Below are 23,543 nucleotides of genomic sequence, written 5' to 3'. Positions count from 1 at the left end.
AGGCCTTTCCTTTATTAGTCTTATATCATTAAAAGGCACTCTTTCATTAGCAGAACTTGTCAAAGGCTTGCCTTCATTAGCACAGGGCTGTAAATGCTAGATGTGATTTCATTAGCAGCCTATCTTTAATAAGAAAACCCCCAGTGTGTTTACATTGCTCTGATCCCTCATGAGTAAGGGTCAGTAAGGGTAAGGCTGATTGGCTGTTACTGGGAAGGTTTGAGCTTGCCCCCCATAGATTGAATGGTACAGTTATTAAAGCCAACAAGATCCTTGCTGCTTAGAAATGAAGAGCAAGATCAAACATTTCTGCAATCAAGGTCCTGCTCAAGCATACGAGCCAAGACATAATGATGCAGTGTGGTGGATGAGATTTAATGACGAGACATGTACCAACCTTACCACTCATGACAGCAGCTCCTGAACCTGCACATACACGTCCACTCACTTTCATCATTTACTTCAAGGCCTGAAAAGTAAAGCCCTTCACTGAAAATGATTTATCATGCCAACAGGAAGATGACAGATGTGTGCCTCTGCAGCCTGTAGTCCCCCCCCAACAATATTTTTACAGCTGCCAAGTAACTGAATGTTTCATGATTTTTTTTTTCTTGTAATTGCATTTTTTAGAGCTCAAGCTGTTAATCAAATCACATAACAAAAGTTTGATAGAATGTTTACATTGAAAATAGCAGAGGATAGAGTTTCCTTTTTTTTAGATGCTGAGCTCACGTTCAGGTTCAAACTAATTTGTCCCATTCTTTAGCGTTGCCTTTAAGGTTTAGGTGAAATTCCAAACCCCATACTTTAGCATTACCCTGTCCCGTGGGAACGTTATTTCAGTGGCTTGCAGTGTGCAGGCCTTTCTGTCAGTGTGTGTGTGTGTGTGTAAGTATATGAGGGATCTGCTGTCTCTTTAGTTTACTCCTGATTTTGGAAAAGTGCAACTTGACTGGGAGGCTGAGCTCAGATGTTAATGCCTTAATGTTCAGTGACATTGCTCAGAGCTCTATAACATGTGTCACTGTTTGCCCTCCAACCCTGCTGCAACCAGGAATGTACTGTGTTCTTGCAGAATTGATTAATTTGGAGGACGATGGCGAAAATGTGGCTTCTGACTTCACCTCGTCCACCATTTTCACTGAGATTACATCTCCACTGTGCACAAACTGATTTTTTTTCAAGATTTTATTATCAATTTTTTTTTGTAAAAATAAGACAAATATACTCTTTAGTCTTTATTCATAGTTACCAGTTTCTTGCAGAGTAAATTATTTGAATTTCTCCTTCAGTTTTTACACTTGTTTTTGTGGCATTTCATATGCCTGATATTCATCATCTGGTTTATAATAATTGGTTATGTGCCTGACACAATATTAAACTACTTGAATTATTGTATTGGCAATGACAGGAACACTGGCACATCTCTAATTATACCGATCAGGTTAAGATGATCTCATATGGCATCCCATTTAAAACTAAAAACACATTTGATTATAATTTGAAGTCAGAAAATCCTATTAGATTGACAGGAAATGTACAATATATTCACAATCTTATCACACTCAGACACACTGAAGTTCAATCAACTCTTAAGCTCTTTATTATTTTATCCAGCAACATAAATTATTACATTTTATTCAATCTTCCAGCATGACTTAAAAAACTGTTTGAGAGGCGCTGCTGTTATTTCTGACATGACATTTTCCCAACATCTGATAACACAACAGCATCTTTGTGCTCAGTAATCAAGGCGATAAATGATGTGAGAAGAAACATGTTTGCCTAATTTCAGAATGGCCTTGTCTTCTTGTTTTATTTCATTTACATGTTCCGGATGATCTCAGTCTGCCTGTGTATTCTCTCGCTGGTCCAGACTTGCCAGTTCCCCGCTTCATCCATAATACTAAGCAAAGCCTTGAAGAACGCATCCACCATAAAAGCCCAACACACACTCCCCCCTTCCTTCTCCTTCCTCACATGTCTACATAGTTGCACATGCACATGGCCCACACATGCACACCCATATAAGCAGAAAAAATATCAGTATCCCAGACAGCTTATCATGGGGAACTAATTCAATATCCCTTTGCCTGTTTTAAATGTCATTCTCTGAGCTCATCTGGAGTGACATGTTTTTCATGGTGGAAATAAAGGAGCTTTATTAGGCTCAGAACACAGTGACGGGGGAGGTCGGCAGGGAATGGGAGGGTGGGGAGGTGGTCTTCTCTGCCTGCTGCTCAAAATGTTTCCTGCAAAAAACCAAAAGGTCCTCATAAGGACTGAATAAAGTGTGGATTTGCAAAGGCCAATGCCAATGAGATTGGCATAAGATACCCACTTGATAAAGACGTGTGCGGCTGCTTCTCTGACAGAGACAAGAGCACATGAGTTTCCTCCTTGGCTCGAAGCTGCAGCATCAGTTTGAAGTAAACCGCCACTCGTACACAACTTAGAAATAAATACTGAGAAATACCATTAACATACACAACTGTAGAAATATTTCTTGGTATCGTCGCTATTTTTAGCAATCTACATTTGTTTGTTGCTCTTTCTTTTTGCTGGATGATGTCAGTGACTTGTGCGTGCTTGTCTGGAGGGGGCACAGCCTCATCAGTTGCCTCTTTGTGTCAGATAATGACTTCCCTATTTAAAATGATCCCTGTGACCTCAGAGACAGACAGTAAGACGGCCCCGTCAAGACCCCTCGGGGGCACCCACTCTGGCATTTTGCCCACAGAGAGCTGCTAACCCCAGCATCCTGCAGGTTCTGTCCACCTCAACCTGGGTACAGAGACACATAGCTGACATGAGCAGTGAGCTGGTGTGGTGCCGGCAGAGAGGAGGTTAGGGTGATGTCCGGCTACAGAGCTTTAAATGTGAGAGGTTAAATTGTCCTCCCCCTGTGAGCATCAAACAGCAAGCTCCTGAAATTTGTGTTTTTTTTCTTCTTTATTCTTTCACTAATTCCTCTTTTTTTTTCTTTACAGGGTTCTTGAAGCCCCAGTGCTCATTGGCTCCTCCCATGCAGCGTGGTCGCTCAGGTGAAGGTTGTACCTGCTTCAGCGGCGTGTGTGCCCTCCATCAACGTCGACTGTCCTCAGGTAAATAAAACATGCCTGTTGCACTTTGTTAAAATGTGGACTTTTACCTCTACAAGGTATGCAATGTATTTGCAAATACATAAATATAACTAGTCATGACTGGATCTGATTTTTTTTTTTTTTTTTTTTTTTTTTTTTAGAAAAAATTAGTCATGAGGAGCTTGTTATTTTTAATACACCTCATGACCTGATGCACCTAATGAGACTGTCAAATCATCCAAACCCACATTCCTTTTTATCCAATGTAATTTGTTGTCATGAGATCAAAACATGTTTCACACACCAAATCACAGTTCCCTGCTTGTTTTGTTCTTTAACATAATGAACAATGTAAACCCTTATTAATACTTACACTTTTTTTATGGCAATTCCTTGAACTGGTTTTGTCACAAGGTGGAAAGTGTTGCTGCTGCACTAAACACACATGCACACACACACACACCACCGCCTCTGGTGAGAGGTGTGGCCGGGTAGGGGGAGAGTGGGGGCTAGCAGTCTGTTTTTTTTATGATTAATGGAGTCTTTGCATGTGGAGCCTCAGTGACGGACAAGTTAACAGAGGTGCTCTGAGATCGGCCCCCTTCGACCACAGCACCTCAGTCTGACATCAGTGGATATTCTAAACTTGCACTGTCTGGTATGCGGCTAATGAATAGGGGAGTCCTAGTGTGCAGAACATGTGGCTGATGCCGATACATTTATCATTCTATCCCTAAGGCTCGCTCCTTCTGCAGTGTCAGTGCCTGCCTGTCATGTGAGGGGAGCATGACTTGCACAGCACGACAAAGTCACTTAAAGATATATCAGAATCAGAAATACTTTACTGATCCCAGTATTTCTGATTCTGATATGTTAATATATGTGTATATATATATATATATATATATATATATATATATATATATATATATATATGTATATATATGTATATATGTGTGTGTGTGTGTGTATATATATATATATATCTATATATATATAGATATATATATATATAGATAACATGCATCTGGTTTCTCTATAGGGCAGCTCTAGAACCTCTTTTTGTCCCTGAAAACATGTTTTCGAGCAATGCCTTACATATACATTTCTCAAGTAATTATTTTTTTTTGTTTAGTTTACTATTGGAGAATAACAATTTCCTAATAGAAACCAAGTGCTCTGCATCCCCTTCTAAGCTCAGAGTTTGGTCTCTTTGTTCCATTTTGCACTGTGCTTTGAATTAATCAGACTCCTTCCTGGTTTACTTGATTTGATTCATTTCTTTTCTGCTTTAAGTGCTCTTAGCTGCATTAGTAGAATTCGTTTGTCGAAGTGGTTTATTGGATTTGAAAACTCACAAGTAAATATTATTAAATGTTCAGTTGTCCAGTGTTCATGAATTTTATTATCCGTTTTTCAAGTCAGGACAAATTAGGAAAAAAAAAAAAAAAAAACATGCCCAGACACTTCTTTTTTTGTCCCTGCAAAGATGTAGTGGCTCTGTTAAGGGCTGCCAATATAACCAAAAAAGAACATATTCATGTGTATCAGAAGTTTTAGATAACAAAAAAAATCTGATCAATCTACGTTACAGTCTGAATTAGATAAGCAGAGGGGATCTGTACATGTTTCTTTCAAGCTTGTATCAAAACAGCCTTGAGGTCTTTCCACATTTTAAATCATCCCATTATAAGTGACAGTGAGCCATTTAAAAAAACACAAAAGACAGTCACATTTACTAACATGATTACTGTGATTTAATCCAGCATGGATCTCTTTTGCTTTTTTTTTTTTTTAAACCATAGAAAAGTTTTGCAGATATTTATTCATCCTTGAAACCTTAGGTCAGGGGTCACCAACACGGTGACCGCGGGCACCAGGTCGCCCCCAAGGACCACAAGAGTCGCCCGCTGGCCTGTTCTAAAAATAGCACAACTTATCAGTGAGCTGCGTCTAAAATTTAATTTTATTCTGTTGTTATTCTTTTTTAATTACACTTGTATTTAGATAGATGTGAAAATGACCATCTTTGAAATAAATACTAAAAAATGTATTATATATGTAGCTTAGGCGAACTCTGACCTATTTAGTTCAAAGGTTAGATAGTGCGCATGTCAAAACTTTAGCCCTTGTGGCGAGTAAGCTAGTAGGCGCAGCGAAGATGGAGAGCTGAAGGCAGTTTCTAACCCCAAAAACATACATGGCAGAAAAAAGAAAGAAAACGTATCACTTTCACAGTGAATGGGAGGAAGAGTTCTTTTTTACTACTGTAAAAGAAACGTGTGTGTGTCTCATTTGTGGAGCGACTGTGGCGACAGCAAAGCGGCACAATGTCGAGAGACACTTCACTACATGTCACAGGAGCTATCATGCTAACTACCCACCGGGAAGCGCGCTACGGGCAGAAAAAGCCCGTGAGCTAAAGGCGTCTTTGGGTAAGCAGCAGTCTTTTTTCACGAGACCGGCGAAAAAATCCCAAAAAGCAACCGAAGCCTCGTTTAGAGCTACACATTTTCTGATCAAGAAGAAAAAGTGGTTTTCAGACGGAGAAGTTTTCAAAGAAGCAATGATGATAATTGCTAACACTGTACTTAAAGACGAGAAAAATGGAACTGATTTAATCTCCACTCTCTCCGATGTCCAACTGGGGGCATCTACGATGGCTAGACGACTGTCAGCTATGTCCGGTAACTTGGCCGATCAGTTGGACCGGGATCTGGCGAAGTGCAGGTGGTTTAGCATACAGTGCGACGAGTCTGTGGATAGCAGCAGCACAGCACAGCTGTTGGTCTTTATCCGGATGGTGTTTGAAGATTTCTCCACAAAAGAAGAACTCCTCACACTACTGCCCCTAAAGACAACTACGAGGGGAGCTGACATTTATAACGCGGTGAAGGAGTTTTTCGTGCAGAAAAAGGTACCACTGGAAAAGCTGGTAGCAGTAACTACAGACGGGGCTCCTGCTATGATCGGCCGACATACAGGTTTCATTGCTCACTGTAAAGGTGACCCAGACTTCCCCAAATTTCTGCATTACCACTGCATCATTCACCAGCAGGCGATCTGTGCCAAAGTGATCGGCTTTGATCACGTAATGACTCCCGTTGTGAAAATCATAAACAGCATCCGCTCCAAAGCGAAACAACACAGAACATTCAAGCTGCTATTGGAGGAGATGTCAGCTGAATATGGTGACCTGCTGCTACACACAGAAATCCGATGGCTCAGCAGAGGACGAGTTTTACTTCGTTTTTTGTCACTTTTGAGTGAAATCAAAGAGTTCATGCAGTCCAGAGGTGAAGATGCCTCCCTGCTGGAGGACACAGAGTGGACACTTGACCTTGCATTTTTAACGGACATTACTAGGAAACTAAACCACCTGAACCTCGAGCTGCAAGGCAAAGATAAGACTGTTGTTGATATGATAAGTGCTTTAAATGCATTTAAAGCTAAGATGAACATTTTCTCTGTGCATTTGCAGACAAAAAAGGTGCTGCACTTTCCCTCTGTGCAGTCTGTGTTGCAAGACAATGCTTCTGCATCTGAGACATTTGACAAAGCTGCAGAAAAGTATTGTCAAGTCATACACAGACTTGGGCAAGAGTTTGAGAATAGGTTTTGTGACCTTGATCAGCTTGAGCCATGTGTGTCATTCATTTCCAATCCTTTCCTGAACGTGGACATAACATGTATTGCTGAGCAACTAAGTGAAACATTCAGCTTAGATGCTGGACAGGTTGAGATTGAAATCATAACCTTGCAAAATGACCTCCACCTCAAAGCCTACCAGACTGCACCAAACTTTTGGTGCCTTGTTGACAAAGAAAAGTACAGTGGAGTATGCACAGCAGCCATGAAGGTTGCCAGTCTGTTTTGTTCAACATATCTCTGTGAATCTGCATTTTCTGACATGAACTTCATCAAGAACAAACATAGAACACGCCTCACTGATGCACACCTGCAAGACTCACTCAGAGTTGCAGTGTCAAGTTACACACCAGATTACAATACACTGGTGAACAGCATGCAATGCCAGTCTTCCCACTAACAAAGAAACATATATCAGATGTTGACATGGCAAAGGTGAATTAAAATATTGAAAAAAGTTTGTTCATGGAATGTAAGAGATATAGTTTTGTTTTGTAAACATTCCAAAATTTATATTTTTTTGAAACATGGTGCAGCATTGTTCATGATTTGTTAATATTATTAAGGGTGTGTCTGTGGCTAAGGAAAATGGCACATTTCTTCTATAAAATATTGTAGAAGTGATCATCTGAAAATGTAAAAGAAAATGCTGAGATAATAGAATTAAAGTATTGAATATATCTGGTATTTTCCCTCCTTGTTGTCATTGTTGATCATTATTATAAGAAATCATTAATGTGATCAGTGTCTTCACATAGGTATCGTTAAAAATTCTATAAAACTAAAGGCAAAGAGAGCAGATTTGTTATTTTATAGGAGTGGTTGCCCTTTATATGACTCGATACCCATGAAGTAGCTCACGGTTTCAAAAAGGTTGGTGACCCCTGCCTTAGGTACTGCTTTGAAAAAAAGAATGACATGTGGATAAGTGTACACTGGCAGATTCAATGTGACAACTGCAGTTCTCAAATGTTTGTTGTTGCCTTGCACTGTTGTGTTGTTGTACTGTTGCATTATTAGTATATTGTGAGAAATCAGTATAGACTGTAACTGTTTAAACGAGTACATTTTGCATAGTACAATAATGACAATTCAGTTGTATTGAATGCTATGAAGGGACTAATGCAAACATGCAGCTAGCTGGCGAAGGATTCCTTTCATCGCTCTTGACCATTACAAAAAGTCTTATATTCTTATTCTTTGCAATATTTTTGCAAGTAAGCCAAGCTCACCCCACATGCTAGCAATAACTGCTACTCTGCAGATTAGCAGATTCTAGCCAGATTGAGCGACCAGAACTTGGGAATTCTTAGGATATATCCACTTTTATCTTGTCAAGTTAAATATACGTTTTGCACTAAAGAACAGGACCTGAAAGGGATGCGATGTGACTTTCTTTTACATTTTTGGACAAAATCTGTGCCAGATTTTTTACGTGGTACTCAGTCAGTGGGTTGTCATAGGCGATGACGAAAGATGGGCAATGTCACATTTTTTAAGCATGCATTACACTTCATTCATTGGTTAATCAAAAATCTATTAACAAACTTTTATTTAAATTATTAAATTATTGCGCTATTGTAGACCATTGTAACTGCAAGTTGATGTTTACACAAGAATCCTATATTCCCTTGAGAGCAGTCTCCAGAGAAATATGTACTACAATTAAACATTTTTAGTGTTTTTAGTCCTTTTGAAAAACAATGAAAACAGAATTTTGTCTCTATAGAAATATGAAAGATTTTCCAATGCCTCAGTGAAGGCAAAATAGGAACCCACTGCCCTCTGTTTCACATGCAAATATTTTTTCATGGACAAGTTTCAGCACGAGGTGCACAATTATTCAACCAACATCATCCCAAACTATGTGTATTTAACAGACTTATCTTGATTGATTGCAACATTTTTACTGTCACAGCTTGTGGTGAGGGTAGATGTGTTTCCTGAACAATTGGGACCATCTGGATTAGGAGTGTAGTCTTGCTGAAGTATGTCAAAGGTTTTCCTTCTTTGTGTTAAAAAGGTAACGGGAGCAAAACAGTGGGTTAAGTCGAACTTTATTGTTATGAAGGAACGACTTTGCATATAGTTTGATTACTCGCTGCATATAGCGCTGTAGCTCGCAATAATTACATTACATCACATATGACGTAGTGTTCAGCTGATTGGTGAATTGCTGCCAGCATACGTAGTTTATGTATCACGTCCCTGTATCTGGTACTCAACCCATACACAAGACACACTGAATTATTAGGCGCACGGCCGACTTTTGAGAAAATTTTAGACTTTTAGGTGCGCCTTATGGTCGTGAAAATATGGTAGATTATTTTGTCTATCTCCGAGTCAGGGGCAAATAGACAAGAGAGGAGGAGCGGACTTTGATATTAGTTGTTGCTGTTTCATTACAGGAGTAATAAAGTAATTTTGTGGTGTGTTAGGCAGCCAGCAGCAGAGTGTACTAGTAGAGAAAGTGAATCAAAGTCATTGCAGGAAAGGGTGGACAGCTGCTCTGGAGTCTAAAGTTTATAGACCCTGTAATAATCATGGGTCTAATTATGGAATGTGTTACTATAAATCCAGCAGTGTCCCTAGATTGTGTGATTGTCCTCCAATCTCAACGTTCCAGCCGCCCAGCTACAGCCACAATGACAAGCTGCTGTGGGAGGCGTGAGGCGTGTAGTGGTGACCAGGCAGGAGGTTTCTGGGAAGGCTTGTGAGCCTCGCCCGGGGGGGAGACGTATTCGGCGGCGATCTGCTGAACTCCAGGCAGCACACTGATGTGGCCAGGCTCTGGTTTCAGTGGTTTTACATTGTTTGGGCTTTTCAAAAACAAACTCTTACTGGAAAGGGACCGTGAGAAATGTAGCGTTCAAGACCTCGCTTTTCCAAAGGATCATTTCAGAAAGGCAATCATTTTATGAGAAAAAAGTCATGATGGGAAAAAAATGTTTTTTTTCTCTTTTGGAGTTGTGGCGTATGAGGTGAGAGAGAGGGAAAACGTAAAAGAGAGACAGCATTGAAAACAAGGCTTTTTGAATAGGCCTTCACAATGCAGGCCTTGTGCTGTGATTTGGTCTGTCCGCACCGAGCTGAGCAGAGGAATGGAAAAGATTATCCGCAGGAATGTCTGGGGTGCCCTCAAACGGAGCGGGCCGCGTGACTGGCCAATGAGAACGAGTCCTGCAGAGCGGCGGGCTAATTTTTTCCTGATGAACTCAGCCGCCTGCTCCACAATGCAGTCTGATTGCCAGGGCTGAACTCACATATGGTCTGTGTTTGGAGGGTCCAAATGACAGGACCAATTCTGCCTGGAGAGAAAAGGGGGTGGGGGTGTAGATGACTATTAGTGGCTCCCCCTCTTTTTTTTTTTTTATTTCATTAGCTTTGGATGTGGCTGAGTGGCGCACCGGAAACATAATCCGACTCTCCCAAGCTACCTGCTGAGATGAATCTGCCAGGTGTGCTGTTAGCTTATGAATCATCACTATTTATTGATTGTGGTTCATAAGTGGCAATTATACCCAAAGCCAAGCCACATTAGTGTTGAGTGCAGTCCCACTTCATTATAGGACCTCAGAATTATCTCACTGCCTCACAATCCTGCCAATTAATCTGGAACCCGTTTTCCTTTCAGAGAACTTGGCTCTGTTGGCCCTCCACCTAAAGAGCCAGAGTAAACTGCAGAGAAATGCAAGTGACAGACCTCCAGCTTTGTGCAACTCATGTTTACGCATGCATTGTTTCTCTGTGTGTTGCTTTTAGCATTAGCACAGCAGTAATAAGCCATGTGGTGGGCCTCCAGAGCAAGGCAGCATGTGTTTTGTAGACCTTGTGGTCACACAGCAGGGTTTAAAACTTGCGGTCGGGGTGAGTGGCCGGGGGGGGGTCTGGAGAAGGCTAAAGGGTGTTTGACGTCGAGTTAAAGCAGCTCCCAGCTCCTCATATTTCCCATCCTGGGGTCCTGCAGAGGTGAGGAGGGTCATAGAGAGGGAGCTCGTTAGCCACAGCATGCTTCGTGATCCTTGCACTCTAATTGGCTAGCTGGAGTCTGTGCTTCCTGCTAGGTCAGGAGCCAGAGGGGCCAGAGGACACCAAGCTGCGGTTTATGGGATCTTATCTCCAGAAGTTATTTTTTAATACACAAACATCAACTGTCACCAATCATCTCAAGCAACAACAAGCTAATCTTTGCCCATTTTGGTGGTATGTGGTTTTAACTCAAAGCCCGAGGCCTGGGGTTTGTCATAACTTGGATAAGAACTGCCAAACTGTGTAGTTAATTGGCTGTTTTAGTTTACAGTATTAAACTTGATGTATTTATCTTGGTTTCTAAGACGTATCGCCCCCACACACACTGCAGTAAGTTCGTTAAAATATAATAAAATTATATTATGAAATGGTGATTTGAAGCCCTTTTATGTAAACACAAGGGAAGTAATAGGCTAAAATATTGACCGTCTCCATACTGTTAAATAAGACTGCCTTCTGTTGTCAAGGCCACAAGCTTCTCAACAGCAAACAGATTTTATCCATTTATGGTCGCCATTCTGGTCAGTAAAATGTGCAGCATTGCTAAAAGATGCTAAAATGAGAAGTGGAGCTAAGGGGAACTGCAGTCTCTGATGTTGAACTTTTTCTTCACAACAGATTGAATTATTGATTAGTCTAGATATAGGAATTCATTTAGTGTCTCGTAATAATCTGTCAGCCAAACTGTTTATCTATTTGGTATTCAATGGGATTCCCCCAGGTGACACGGCCTGTGGTGGCCAGCTGCCACTGCAGGAGTGGAAGCAAGGATGAATGTGGTGAATGTGGGGAAGGTGGCGGTCTCTGCACTGGTACAGGGTGACGGCAGCCTTCCACAGCGGGTCACTACAAATCAGAACGACTAAGCCTTTGATAACTCTCTGATCCTTTAATCCCCCGGCAACACCATCAGAGTGAAATGCTATCTCATTGTTACAGCTCAAACTCAGCGGAGAGCGATGAGAGCAGGCAACTGGGGACACAGGAGGAAGAGGAGGAGGAGGGGACAGACAGGAAGTGGCCGTATTCCTGTTGTCATGTAGTCATCTCCGTGATGTTGAGGCTTGAGACTTAAACTTGAATATTTAACAAAATCTCACGAGTGTAAATTTGAATCACAGCTGTGCAAAGGAAACAACATTTAAATTTCAATTATCAGGAGTACAGCATAATTTAATGCCTAATGAATTTTTAGAGTGGAATACAAATGTATCCATTGTTCCTTTTCGCTTTAAAATCAGAGGACACAAGCAGCAGACACTGCTTTTTTTATTTTAAATTTAGATTGCCAATAATAAATTCCCCCACAGGCAGTTTGAACAGATGAGGTGAAATTTAATTTTGCCACCGTTTCCTGCTCTCCTCAGAGTTTATCCTGACCCCTTGAGTGAGATTAACAGTACAGTGTGTGAGCCTCCGCATCTGGAAAAATAAGGGAAAGAAATCCTGCATATTTTATTAACATCAATTAAACATGAATAAGCAAGTTCTCATTCTTCAAGCCCCATGTTGCCTAACACAGAACAGTATGTTAATCACAGCGGAGCAAGCTGGGTTCCACTGGAATATATGGGCAAATTAACCAATGGCATGAATATAAATGAATATGTACATCTTAACCCAGATATCTCACTCCCGATCCTATCTCTGCTGCAGCCGGCTGAGAGAAACATCAGAATCAGCCAGCGTCACTGCAGCTTTTCTGGCTCCTTAAGCCTGATCTTGAGTGCCATGTTTATATCGCCAAGGCAGGCCTAAGTGTTGAGGGGCACTGGCCTCATCTAAAGCAGATAAACATCTGAGCACTGGGATATGAAAGAATTGCATATGTGTCAAAAGAACTGCACATTTGGTTTTTGACAGACTGTGCACCACTGTGAAAACAGACAGAGATAAATATGCCGCAGGCTGGAATGAATCAACAAATACAATGGACAGAAAAATGTATTTACTCACAATAAGAAAGCATTATGATGGATGACCACAATCAGCAACAAGAACTCAAAATAAGACTTTTGAGATGAACCACCTGCTTTTGTTGTTTTTCCCCTGTTTGCTAAGATGATGGAGAAACAGAATGTTTGCTAATAGCAGAAAGGCTTTGTTCTTGGACCATACCAAAGCAAGAGGAAATGTTCTGTGATTTATTTATCAAGTCTTTTTTTTCTCTCAGAGCCGAGTGCTTCCTGTTGTTTTGCTTCGCTTGCGACATCTGATGCTGCTTTGGCAGCAATAAAGAACAACAACACAAGAATGCAAGAACATTTTTCTGCACTTTAGTTATTTGTAATGTCACTTGGCTTTTTTTTGACACTGGGTCACAATGTTTCATCATGATTTTGTACTGAGGCTTTGTATGTGGCAATCTTCGTTTACTGGTCTGCTTGTTAAAGCAGGTGGTTTTGGAGCTCAGGTGTACTTTTACAGCAGACTGACTGTGACCGTTCTGGATGATCTTCTGCTCACCATGCTCAGTTGCTTCTGCCCTCGTTGTTAGGAAATTTGAAGGGCGGGTACAGATCATCAGACTCTGTTTGTCCCCTCACCCCCAGAGGAAGAGAAGCAGGGGAGAGCCAGACAGCCAGGGAGGATGCTGGGAGAGAGAAGGGTGAGGGGAGAGTCGACTGTTGGTATTTTGACGCTAAAGTGATTCGACACGCTTGGCATTATAGCTGGCTTGGCAGTGGGGGGAGAGAGAGGCGGTGCAACCGAGCGCTTGATCCGAATGTCACCGAAGCCGATCTTATGAAGTGGAAGGTCAGAGACATAGCACCTGCCATCCCTGCCCCACCCTTGCTCTCCAACCAAGGGCAAAGCAAGGAATGGAGAGGCGTAAGGGTAAAGGGTGGGAGGGGGTCAGAAAGGTCTGTGGAAGATGTGTGCGTTTGGGGTGGAAGCAGCCCTGACCTCTCAATGTCACATGTTACTGCTGCACAGCATCAGGCCCAACCGAGTGTGCTAATGCAGGCCGCTACATGCTGGGATGTGAGAGGTGGAAGTGGGGGAGAAGTGTTTGTAACTCCCATGTGCTTTCCCCTCGGTGAGAGTTGCTTCTTGAGGTGCATGGGGAGAGCAGGGTGGGAGTGACAGTAATGCAGCAGCTAATGGAAATATCTTGTCCGGACTCTGTGTTGGTCTGAGGGGCTGGTGGCCCTCGAGGAACAGACTGTGGCCACTGTAGCGACGCTAAAGCTTTAAGCCTCTGTTTTACCAAACAAATAACAACTGAGATGCAGGGAGTTGCAAAGACCACAGTGGCTGCTTTGCATCTGAGCAAAATCAAAACATTTTCTAAAGGATGACTGAAGCATGTTATTGGTTTGGTTATCATCGGTTTATACAAGTTCCAAATAGATTAGCCTGGGATGTGTGACTGCTCAACAAGTGATGTAGCTATCCTGACAGAAATTACAAAAAAAAAATATTATTTAACCCAGCCATGCTTTGTGGGGTGGGGGCAGACCTGGGGGCATTGGCAGGCAGAGCTATTGCAGAAAGCCGACCTTTAGTGTCGGCTGATGCAGACGGCTCAGTCGATGATGGAGTAGGGACTCTGGCAAAAGAGCGCAGCAAACGCCACAGGGGCATCATGTCCAAAGCCCATTATAGTCACTGACATTGAGCTAATTGACTGGCGTGGTCGTGCAGCAGTGGTGGCATGACTTTGAAATGAGGGTGGGGGAACCAGAGAGTAATATCAAGAGCGGGTGGCAGAGCGGAGAGACGAGAAGAGGGGTCGAGGGGCAACAGTTGAAACCTGATTGTCCAGCAACTGACATATCTGTGTGAAATGGCCATGCTTACAGGTGTCTTTGTTTAATTTGGAGTATAGAATAAACATCCTTCTATGCATTTTCTGACACATCTATGTCATGGTTGTGTCTTCCTCAACCTCACACCTGCCTTGTTCTTTCTTCACTATCCCTGACGCTGCAGCAGGCTTGCCCAGGAAGGAGTTAATCATTTACATGACAGTTCTGCACTGAATATTATGAAACCACCTAGAGGACCTGGAACATTTAGTTCCTATCTGTTAATGCTTGTCAAGTTAAGATCTCCTCTACAGCTTAATGCCAGAAAGAAAAGCCAATGCACTAATGCCTTCGCCTTTTTTTTTTTTTCCGGAGCAATCTGTGTATAGTTATTTTGTGTGTCTGTGTGTGTGTAGGTGGTTGTGTCTTCTATGGACATCTGTGTACATATATGCTGTATTTAATAGGCTGTGAGCTCTTCATCTCTTTGCCAGCTGCGGCGGATACTAGTATTTTAGATTTAGCGTGTACCACTCAGGCGAGTGATTAGGAAGAGCTGAACCCACGCATTGTTCATCCCATCCACCCCCACCCACCCATCCAAAATGACTTGTTTGGCTCCCGCACTGTGATTTGTTTTCCATCCTTCCTATATAAAGAGTTCATCAGGATATGATTTTATAGAACGTCTATGTCAAAGGCAGAACGAGCAGCAGAAGATGCCTGTAACCCAAACTGATAATGAGCATGTATTTGTGTTTATTTAACACCCTCCCTACCATCTGTTCCATGTATTGTGATACACAGGCGGGGCACATGTGTATGAGCCTGATGATTACACAACAGCCGGGCTCTTTTTGTGACGGAGGCATCTCACCCAACACCAGTTTGCCGCCAGCTCCATTATTCAGACTTTGCTCAGTGGCACAATGCGTGAATTGAAACAGACAGACAATATCAAGTGTCAATTACACATGTATCAACAGAGAGACGCAGTTGTTGATGCACACAGAGCACTTAAAGAGACACGATTAAACGACACATACGTAGCCGAGAGTGTCTGTTGACATCATTGTGCTTAATACAACAAGAGCTGGCTGGTGTTTTTCTGCTCTCCATCTGCCTGACAAAGGTCGCAGGGGTTAAAGGAGCATTTAGAACTTATGGAAAAACAAACAGCTCTATTATGACTGATGGAGCCTTTGTCATTTGTTGATTTTGCCTATGACTACCTGTCCACATTTGCCATTATTTTTGATCCCAACACATTTAGTATGTGGGAGTGCAGAAATTAATGCCTGAGCACAGCAGCACTTAAGGTTACATAATGATTCTAATCTGAAAAGTACCCTATTCTCTGAGCAGCATGCTAAAAACAGTATTTACAACACGGCTTTACAACGCTTTATCTAACTGCGTATGTTATGTCTCAAGATGTTGATACAATCTCAACAGGAGATGACCGATTGACTTTGGCCTGTGTTAATGGCTGGGAAACGTATGATTGATCCGGTATCTCTCCGAATGTTGCCTAACATATAACTGCATTGTCAGCAAGCTGCATTAGTGTCAGCAAAATTTCTAAAAGAGATATAGATGCTCATAAAACATTACACAACCTGTGGATATACTCCCCTTTTATGAGGCTTATGCACAAAACAAGATATCTCTTGAACTAAACATCAAAACAGTTTTTAAAGTGTAAGGTTGTTGTTGTCCAATAGGGGCTACATTATATAATGGATATCTGAAGTTTTATCTACACAAAAACAAACATACTATTGCCCATCGGATTGCATGATTAGATCCATTTACTGTATTTGTGTCCTTATACCAGATAAGTATTGCAACTCCATAAAGAGGCCAATTCCATTTCCAGTTCTTATACTACTGTTTAACAAAGCATCTAGGACTTTTTGTGTCCTATTGTGCAAAAAGTGCACTGCTGGCTATTGTGCTCCACCATCCTCTCTCCAGAGCTTTTCTGAGTCAACTTCCAACAGTATGGATGTCTGGCAGAATCAGCGGGTGGTGTTTTGTTGCATCCAACATTCACTTTGTCAACAGGCTTTCTATTTCAAACTAAAATAACTGACAGATTTCTTTTCCCCGTCAATGTGAGCTCCTGCTGGTGTCTACGACGCTTTAAAACATCCCATTTTTTCCCTTCATTTTCAATTTGTACCCCCATTTTTAAAACTGTGTTTTGATTGGCAGGGATATCTTTAATTTCAGAAATTTATTTGGTAAAGGGAAGACCAAATTGAGGGATTTTTTCCCCCTCCCAGCGGTCAGTGATTGCCCCATAGGGGTAATGTGATTCCTACTCTGAGTCTTGTGGTGACTTTAGTACACATTTATGTGACTGAAGTGCTTTGTTACAACGCAATTTATATTCAATCTGAGTAATAGTAGCATACACTGAAGGCACCTCTGGCTAACCCCAGTATATTGATTTGTACCGTTGATTTTTTTCTTTGGTGGCTCCTGTGCAGATAAGTGTGCAGCTCGGATTTTTGTAGGAGTGTGTTTTTTATGTTCTTACTATGAAAACAATATAATTGGATTAAAAAATAATCATTTGTTTTTGCATTGACTGCAGCTCTTTCCACCCTTCAGACTCAGTTGATATAGAGGTTGTATTATATAATTCAGGATCAAATCTGTGCCTGTGTACCGGATGAGACAAAACTGTAGTTCCTCTTTACTCCATGTTCCATTCTACAAGTCCCTTAGCACACAAACCAGGAAGACGAAGGGCTTTACCTTCCTGTTTTTGTGGTGCTGGGAATCTGATGATAAGGCATATGTAAAAAACTTTATCTTTTTGTTTTCATATCCTTGATGGATTGTATCATAATGCAGTGTAATATGCAGGAAGCGTGCCGCAGGTGATCCTATATGTATCATGTTTTAATGTAAATTGTGCACAGTGACTTGGCTTAAGGATTACTTTACAATTCAGTAATTTAAGTTGAAATTATGAATGAAACCTGGAGCATGGAAAATAAATTCTCCATTTCCTTCTCCCTGCTGGGTCACTTCCACTTTTCTTCCTGAATCATGTTCCATTGGAAGTACTCCTCAGCCAGCTAAGCCAATAAATACGGTCTGCATGATTAATCCTTCTGCCTGTCTTGTTTACATAGTGTGCAGTCGCCTGCGCCCAAAAGAGACATTGACCTTTCACACACAGGGCAGCTCACCCTCTTTATCTCGCATCATTGTGCAGCTGACAAGTCAATCGCAGCCAATCATGTGAGAAGGGATTTTTTTTTTTTCTTTTTTGTGAGAACAGCACAGAAACTGGAGTACGAGTGAGGATGATGAGACTTGATGTTTTCCTCTGAAGTTTAAACATCCATACAGTTTCATCACCCCTGGCTGGAGGGGCTTATTTATTGAAGAGACGTGTGTGGGAGACAGAGGTGGCGTTGTGCAGCCACTGTGTCATGAATCAACTGCTCCGTTGATCTTGTGACCAGCTGCTCCCACCTCAACACACTCCCGGTCAACTTTGGAGTTCAAAGGTTGTCTCTGAAGCAGTCTCTAATCTGCCTCACAGCATCATAGAGAAAAGGTGTAAATTGGCCCTCTATTGGCAATAGACCGGATATACATGTCTGGGATCTTGTTTGCTGTGGTGGTGTTAGAGCATCAAAGCCTTATTTTTAAGTGTTTTCATTGTAAACACTTGTTATACACAATTCTTCCCAACTGAGAGCATGATGGATGCATGGTGGGTCACTTCTTTTTGTTTGATTATCACAGAACATCTTTATCACAGTTGGTTGGTTCAAATAAATCTGCACAACCTGACCCTTTCATCATACTAACTCCTTAACTAAGTGTTGATGAGAAAAAGTTGCAAAGTTAAAAATGCATTATAGTTGTCATAATGGCTGCTTACAGTTTCATCCTTCTCCTTCCACATTACTCAAAGGTTAAATACTCACAAACGGCAGACTGCACAGAAATTTAATGTATCATGAGAATGAGCAAAACAATATTTTTATGATGCCCATTGTATACTTGTAATTCGGTTATAACATTATGAATACTGATCAAATATCAGCAGTAGTATCTTCCTCCATTTTCATATGCCCACTTCTTGGTTAGAAAAAATGCTTATAGCAGTTACATATGGAGCATTGTACTCATTTTTTTTAATATGTGTATAAATATTTTGCCAAATCAAAGTCACACCGTGTCCCACTATCATGATTCCGATATGAAGAAATATGGAGAATTATGAGAAAGGTATGTCTCCTGCCAGCATTTTATAAAAGGATGCATGTGGAAACATAATAATTTCTTGATAATATTAAGCTGATAAAAGTCAAAGTTTTAGTATAGGAAATGGAACACAACAGAGAAAACAAAATACAACATGTGTAACTAGCATCTAAAACGACCAAGATAAGAGCCTTAAAGTAAAGGTAGTCAAATTACACAGATAACAGCCTATGCTTGAGTACATCTATGACTGATGTGCAGAAGCAGTCCAGTACAGAAACATACTGCTTTTACCGCACAACCATTGTAGAAAAGGACAACACTTAATCTCAGCATCATGCGATTCCTTTCACTATTCAGTCGATCCCTCAGCATTCACACCGACTCCTGTCACCTTTTGCAGTCATCTGCTCTTACTAATCTTAGGCTAAGTAATGCACTTTTCTGACCACCTTTCGCCTTTGCATCTTATTTACTGCTTTTCCATCAAGTTATAAAAAAGCAGACCTCCTGCCCGCCGGCCTGTCCGTTAGCATACTTGTTCAAGAATGTTTCCTTATTTTTTACCATCCTTCATCATTCTCTCTTCTTTTTTTTGTTTTTCTCCCAGCCCTATCCTGGAGGTGTGGGGGAAATAGAAAGAGGCAGTGGAGCAAAGAGAGAGAGAGAGAGAGCTGAGATATTCTACAGGGGATTGTGGGAACCCACTGATAAAGGCTTGCATCTTAATCCATCCTAAGGCCTGTCTTACGGTGTACTATGAGCTTTTATGTGATCATTAAGAGTGTGTGCTCGTATGCACATCTCCACACACACACACACACTCGAGGTACAAGTGTGTGTATGCGGCCTTGAGTATTTGATATGTTAATGTTTTCTTTTTGTGCATTCACTGATGCTGTGGTCCAGTCCTTTTGAGTCTTGCATTTCAAGGCTGTTGGAGATCTTTAGATATCTTCAGTAGAAAATGCGACACACCTCTTCACTTTTACAACAAGGCAGCACTGCTCCACAGTGAGTGCATAATGACTTGTTTTATAGCTTTATAGAAGTGTATTAAAAGCACTAATTAATGCATCGCAATTCTCTCTCTAATGCAGTCCACAAGGAAGGAATATCAGCCTCTCTTTCTCTGAGGTTACGCCTTCAAGCTCCCTCGTTCCTCCTAGAGCTTTAGTGGAATTTGGCTGATGTACGCCAAGGGGAGGAGAGGAGGGAGGCGCTCATCTTGTTTCAGTGCTTTATGAGTCTGACGTGTACGTCTGTAATTGCGGTTATGGGTGATTAAACTCTCGATGCCCCTCAGGATCCACAGCGAGTGATCAGTCAGCGTCAGGCCCGAGCCGCACAGTGCTGCTTTCAGTGCTCAGATTGGTTCATCCGAGTGTCTGTCTGTCACTTAATGCGGCTTCATGCTGCTATTTCACAGTGGAGAGGCAACTTATGATTTTTAAAATCCGGGGCTGGAATAGAGGATTTCTGTTATAATCAAATGATGTGTAAAATGAAAACAAAATGAATGAAGAAATCACAACACCCAATACTTTTCTGAATCATTATAAAAAAATATAAGGAGCTCAGTTGTCAAGCTAACCTTATGCTTTGTTACAAGTAACCATCAGCAAAAGGCCCTTGGGGGGGTGGAAAAAAGCTGGTGATTGAATGAACCATCTGTCAGTCACTGCCTATCATAAGCAACCTCCAGCCAACCTTCAGTCAGATCGATGAATTACAAAAACAGAAGCACAGCATGTCATTGAGGGTCTTTGAAAGATTTGGAAATATACCCACAAAACACTTTCCCAACATAAACGTGACCCAAAACATGCTTATAAATGCCAATACTTCCTCACAGGATGCTGATCAGTTTGCAGTTGGGCCACTTCTTTTTAGCTTTACTTTAGCTCTGGTCCACCGTATCCTCTTCATGTTTTAGTTACTGATGTTAAATGGGAGGATGTTCATTATGCAAGTCTAAATATGGATGTTGTGTGGGTGGAAGAACGGTATTGGAATGGATAATCAGTTGATCATTTCATGGTATCTGTGTGTTTATGTATTCATGCCTGTGCGCAATGTGCTATGATGCGTGGCGCTGTATCTATACAGTGTATTTGGATTTTATTATGACTTAAAAAAGGGGGGAGGCCCTGAGGCTCAGGCCTGCTGCTTGCTGGTCTAATTGGCATGTTAATCATGTCTCTGTGGGTGGGATCTGTGTGTGTGTTTGTGAAAAGATCTATGACTTAATTCCAGAGGCAACATATGACCGCTGGAGTCTTGTCCTCCTCGCTGTCCTGCTCCGATAGGCGAGAGACAGGCAGCTAGTAATCAGAGCATTACCTATCGCATGGATTCGAGTCCAAATAAAACACTTGAGCATGTGTGTGGTAATGAGGAGAGGAGTTATCTGTCAGTGGCCTCCCCCTGTTAGTTTGCCAACTTGGCCGAGCTTGTTCTCCTCTGTTGAAGTCTGGATGTTTTCTCTTGTCTGTCCCCTCCTCCACGTATTACCCCTCCGAGGCAACAAGAGAAAGAAGAGGAATCCACGCCCTCTTTACCCCGAGGAGCCTTGTTAGTCATGGCAGAGTGACCTCATAGAGGAGGATGCAGGGTCACGAGGGCAGGAAAAACAACAAAATGACAGAAAAATGTAGCAAAGAAATTTGGAAGATTAGAAAACGGAAGAAAAAATGAGCTCCTGTTGCACTACATCTGAGGATTCTGCCTGGACTTGACTGAAACAGACTGTCTGGGTCAGCCTGGGCCAGCCTTGATGTGTAGTGTAAAGGGCTGCAGGAGCAAAAGGGTTGATTAATGTGGGCCTTAAACAACATGAATACACCATCAACTGCTTCAGAATTCTATGCTTCTTTAAGCGCCTCTTATTCAGCCTTAGTGACCGCGGTCACCGTACAGGACAAAGCGGGATCAGAAAAGAGATTGATGATTGAATGGAAAATATTTAGGGTACCTTCAGTCGAAACTTTTCTGTATCATTATCGTATTCAAGAGAGGTTCCTTGCATCATGTCTTCTACCACAGATTCATTAGATCTTGTTATTAAGAGAATTGTATGCTCTCCATTCTCTGCTTAGATAATGATTGTTGTATGTGTTTAAATCTTACTTTCTCTTTTCAGAGAGCTAAGCAAAAGAAAAAAAAATCCCCTTTACTTGGTGGAAAAACCCGAGCTGAAGCTTCTTTTGAAAAGTTTCACTGGACAGCATGTGTTTGTTGGAGAGCTGCCAGTGAAAATGCAAGAGAGGGGAAGTCAGCAGACTGGCTGTCTTCTGTTCACTGTTGTTCAGATTGACTCTGTCAGGCCGGCCTTTGAGGGCCCGTGATCCAGGTGGTCTGCTCTCCGCTGCGTCCTCTCCCCTCCTCCGCACACTACCCTCCCCCTTTCACCTCGGCCACCCCGTGCCCACAAACACGCCTGGCATCAGTAGCTTCCTCCCCAGAGCGGTGGTGTCTTCCCTCCGCCAATCGCAGAGCTCCACAGCTATGGGCACATCGGTGCGAGCCAATGAACACCTGTTTCTCTCAAGCTCAGCACGTTCATGCCAATCATAACACCCACTTTATTTGGGCCTCTGTCGTCGAGCCAATGCCAACACGTAATTCACGGGTATCCAGACCACAAGAGGCACAGAAAAAAAACAAAAAACAAATATGGATTTTATCGCTGGGGGAGCAGGACCTTCCAGAAAATGACTTTCCCAGCACAAATGTCAAAGCAAATGCATCATTGCATCATTGGAAAAAAGGGATCTCTCAGCAAAGCAACCTTTTGATAGGACTGAGGGATCATTGTTCAGTGACTCTGGAAGAATGACTCATTTTTCAGCCTTTTAAAAGTGAAGTCTTTCCCTGTGTTTGTTTGCACAAGACAGGAGCACATACATTTAATTTGTTACCCTGTCACTTCTAACCCTCTCATTAGAAAACAAGGCAGCTAAGCATGTCAGGAGTCACAGGATTTTGTCAGGTGTCTGTGTTTACAGAATAACTCAATTTGGGCACAGCAATCCCCGTATTCCACTGGTATGCTTTTGATAGTGTTAACGTGATTTTAGTCTGCTTGAAGATACAATAGGGAATGATGGTCAGAAAGGAAGAACACACAATAAAGTGTTCACGTTTGAATTATGAATGAAGCCGGGTTGTGAGCTTCTAAATGCAACACATACTGCTCTGTTGGACCTAAGAAAACTTGTTACAGAGTGAAGTTTCTTCCTTTAACCTTCTCAAACCAAACTGATGTGTATATGCTGGATTTAGTATAAACTGCATTACCTCCTTCCTGGGCTCTTTAGAGCAGTGCCACTGTTTTAACTCCCAACACCTGAAGATGGATCCACATCCCCGGTGTTTGTGTCGTTTTTGTGCTGTTTAAACTCAAGCTAGCAGTGTTAGTCACATCCCCTGCAACAGGAGCGTGCTTTAAAATAAAAAGAGAACATAAACATGTATGGAGCAAGGAAAACAGAGGGGAGGGAGGCAGCAAGGCTGGGGGAGCTGATGCAGGTATCTGTATAGAGAGAAAAGAAAGCTAGCAGTATGCGTGTGTGTGTGTTGTCTTCCCAGGACATGAAAGACTCGCTGCTCCGAACTGGGATTATCTTCCACCTCTGGGGAGTCAGTCTGATGAGCAGAGAAAGCAGAAGGAAAGATGTGGAGAGAAATTGAAGGAAACAGGAAAAGAGGGGAGGGAGGATGGGAAAAATTAAACGTGAAAGCATGAACACCACAGAGAGATAAAGACGCATTCATCCTATGGGCTCTCTTCCAC

The 23,543-nt window shown here is 41.9% G+C and overlaps 1 protein-coding gene across 4 annotated transcripts in view; it reads left to right on the top strand.

Annotated features, from left to right (window-relative positions):
* rxraa (retinoid X receptor, alpha a) overlaps positions 1-23,543 on the top strand; it is an 88,599-nt gene that overhangs the window by 19,639 nt on the left and 45,417 nt on the right. For all 4 annotated transcript variants that reach the window (XM_028417447.1, XM_028417448.1, XM_028417449.1 and 1 more), the window contains one exon: positions 2,991-3,104. In XM_028417447.1, coding sequence (XP_028273248.1) covers positions 2,991-3,104 — 114 coding nt within the window. The remainder of the gene's footprint in view (positions 1-2,990; positions 3,105-23,543) is intronic.

The sequence above is a fragment of the Parambassis ranga genome, chromosome 12 (genome assembly GCF_900634625.1).
Source record: "Parambassis ranga chromosome 12, fParRan2.1, whole genome shotgun sequence".
Lineage (NCBI taxonomy): Eukaryota > Metazoa > Chordata > Actinopteri > Ambassidae > Parambassis > Parambassis ranga.
This window is presented reverse-complemented; position numbering and strand designations above follow the sequence as displayed.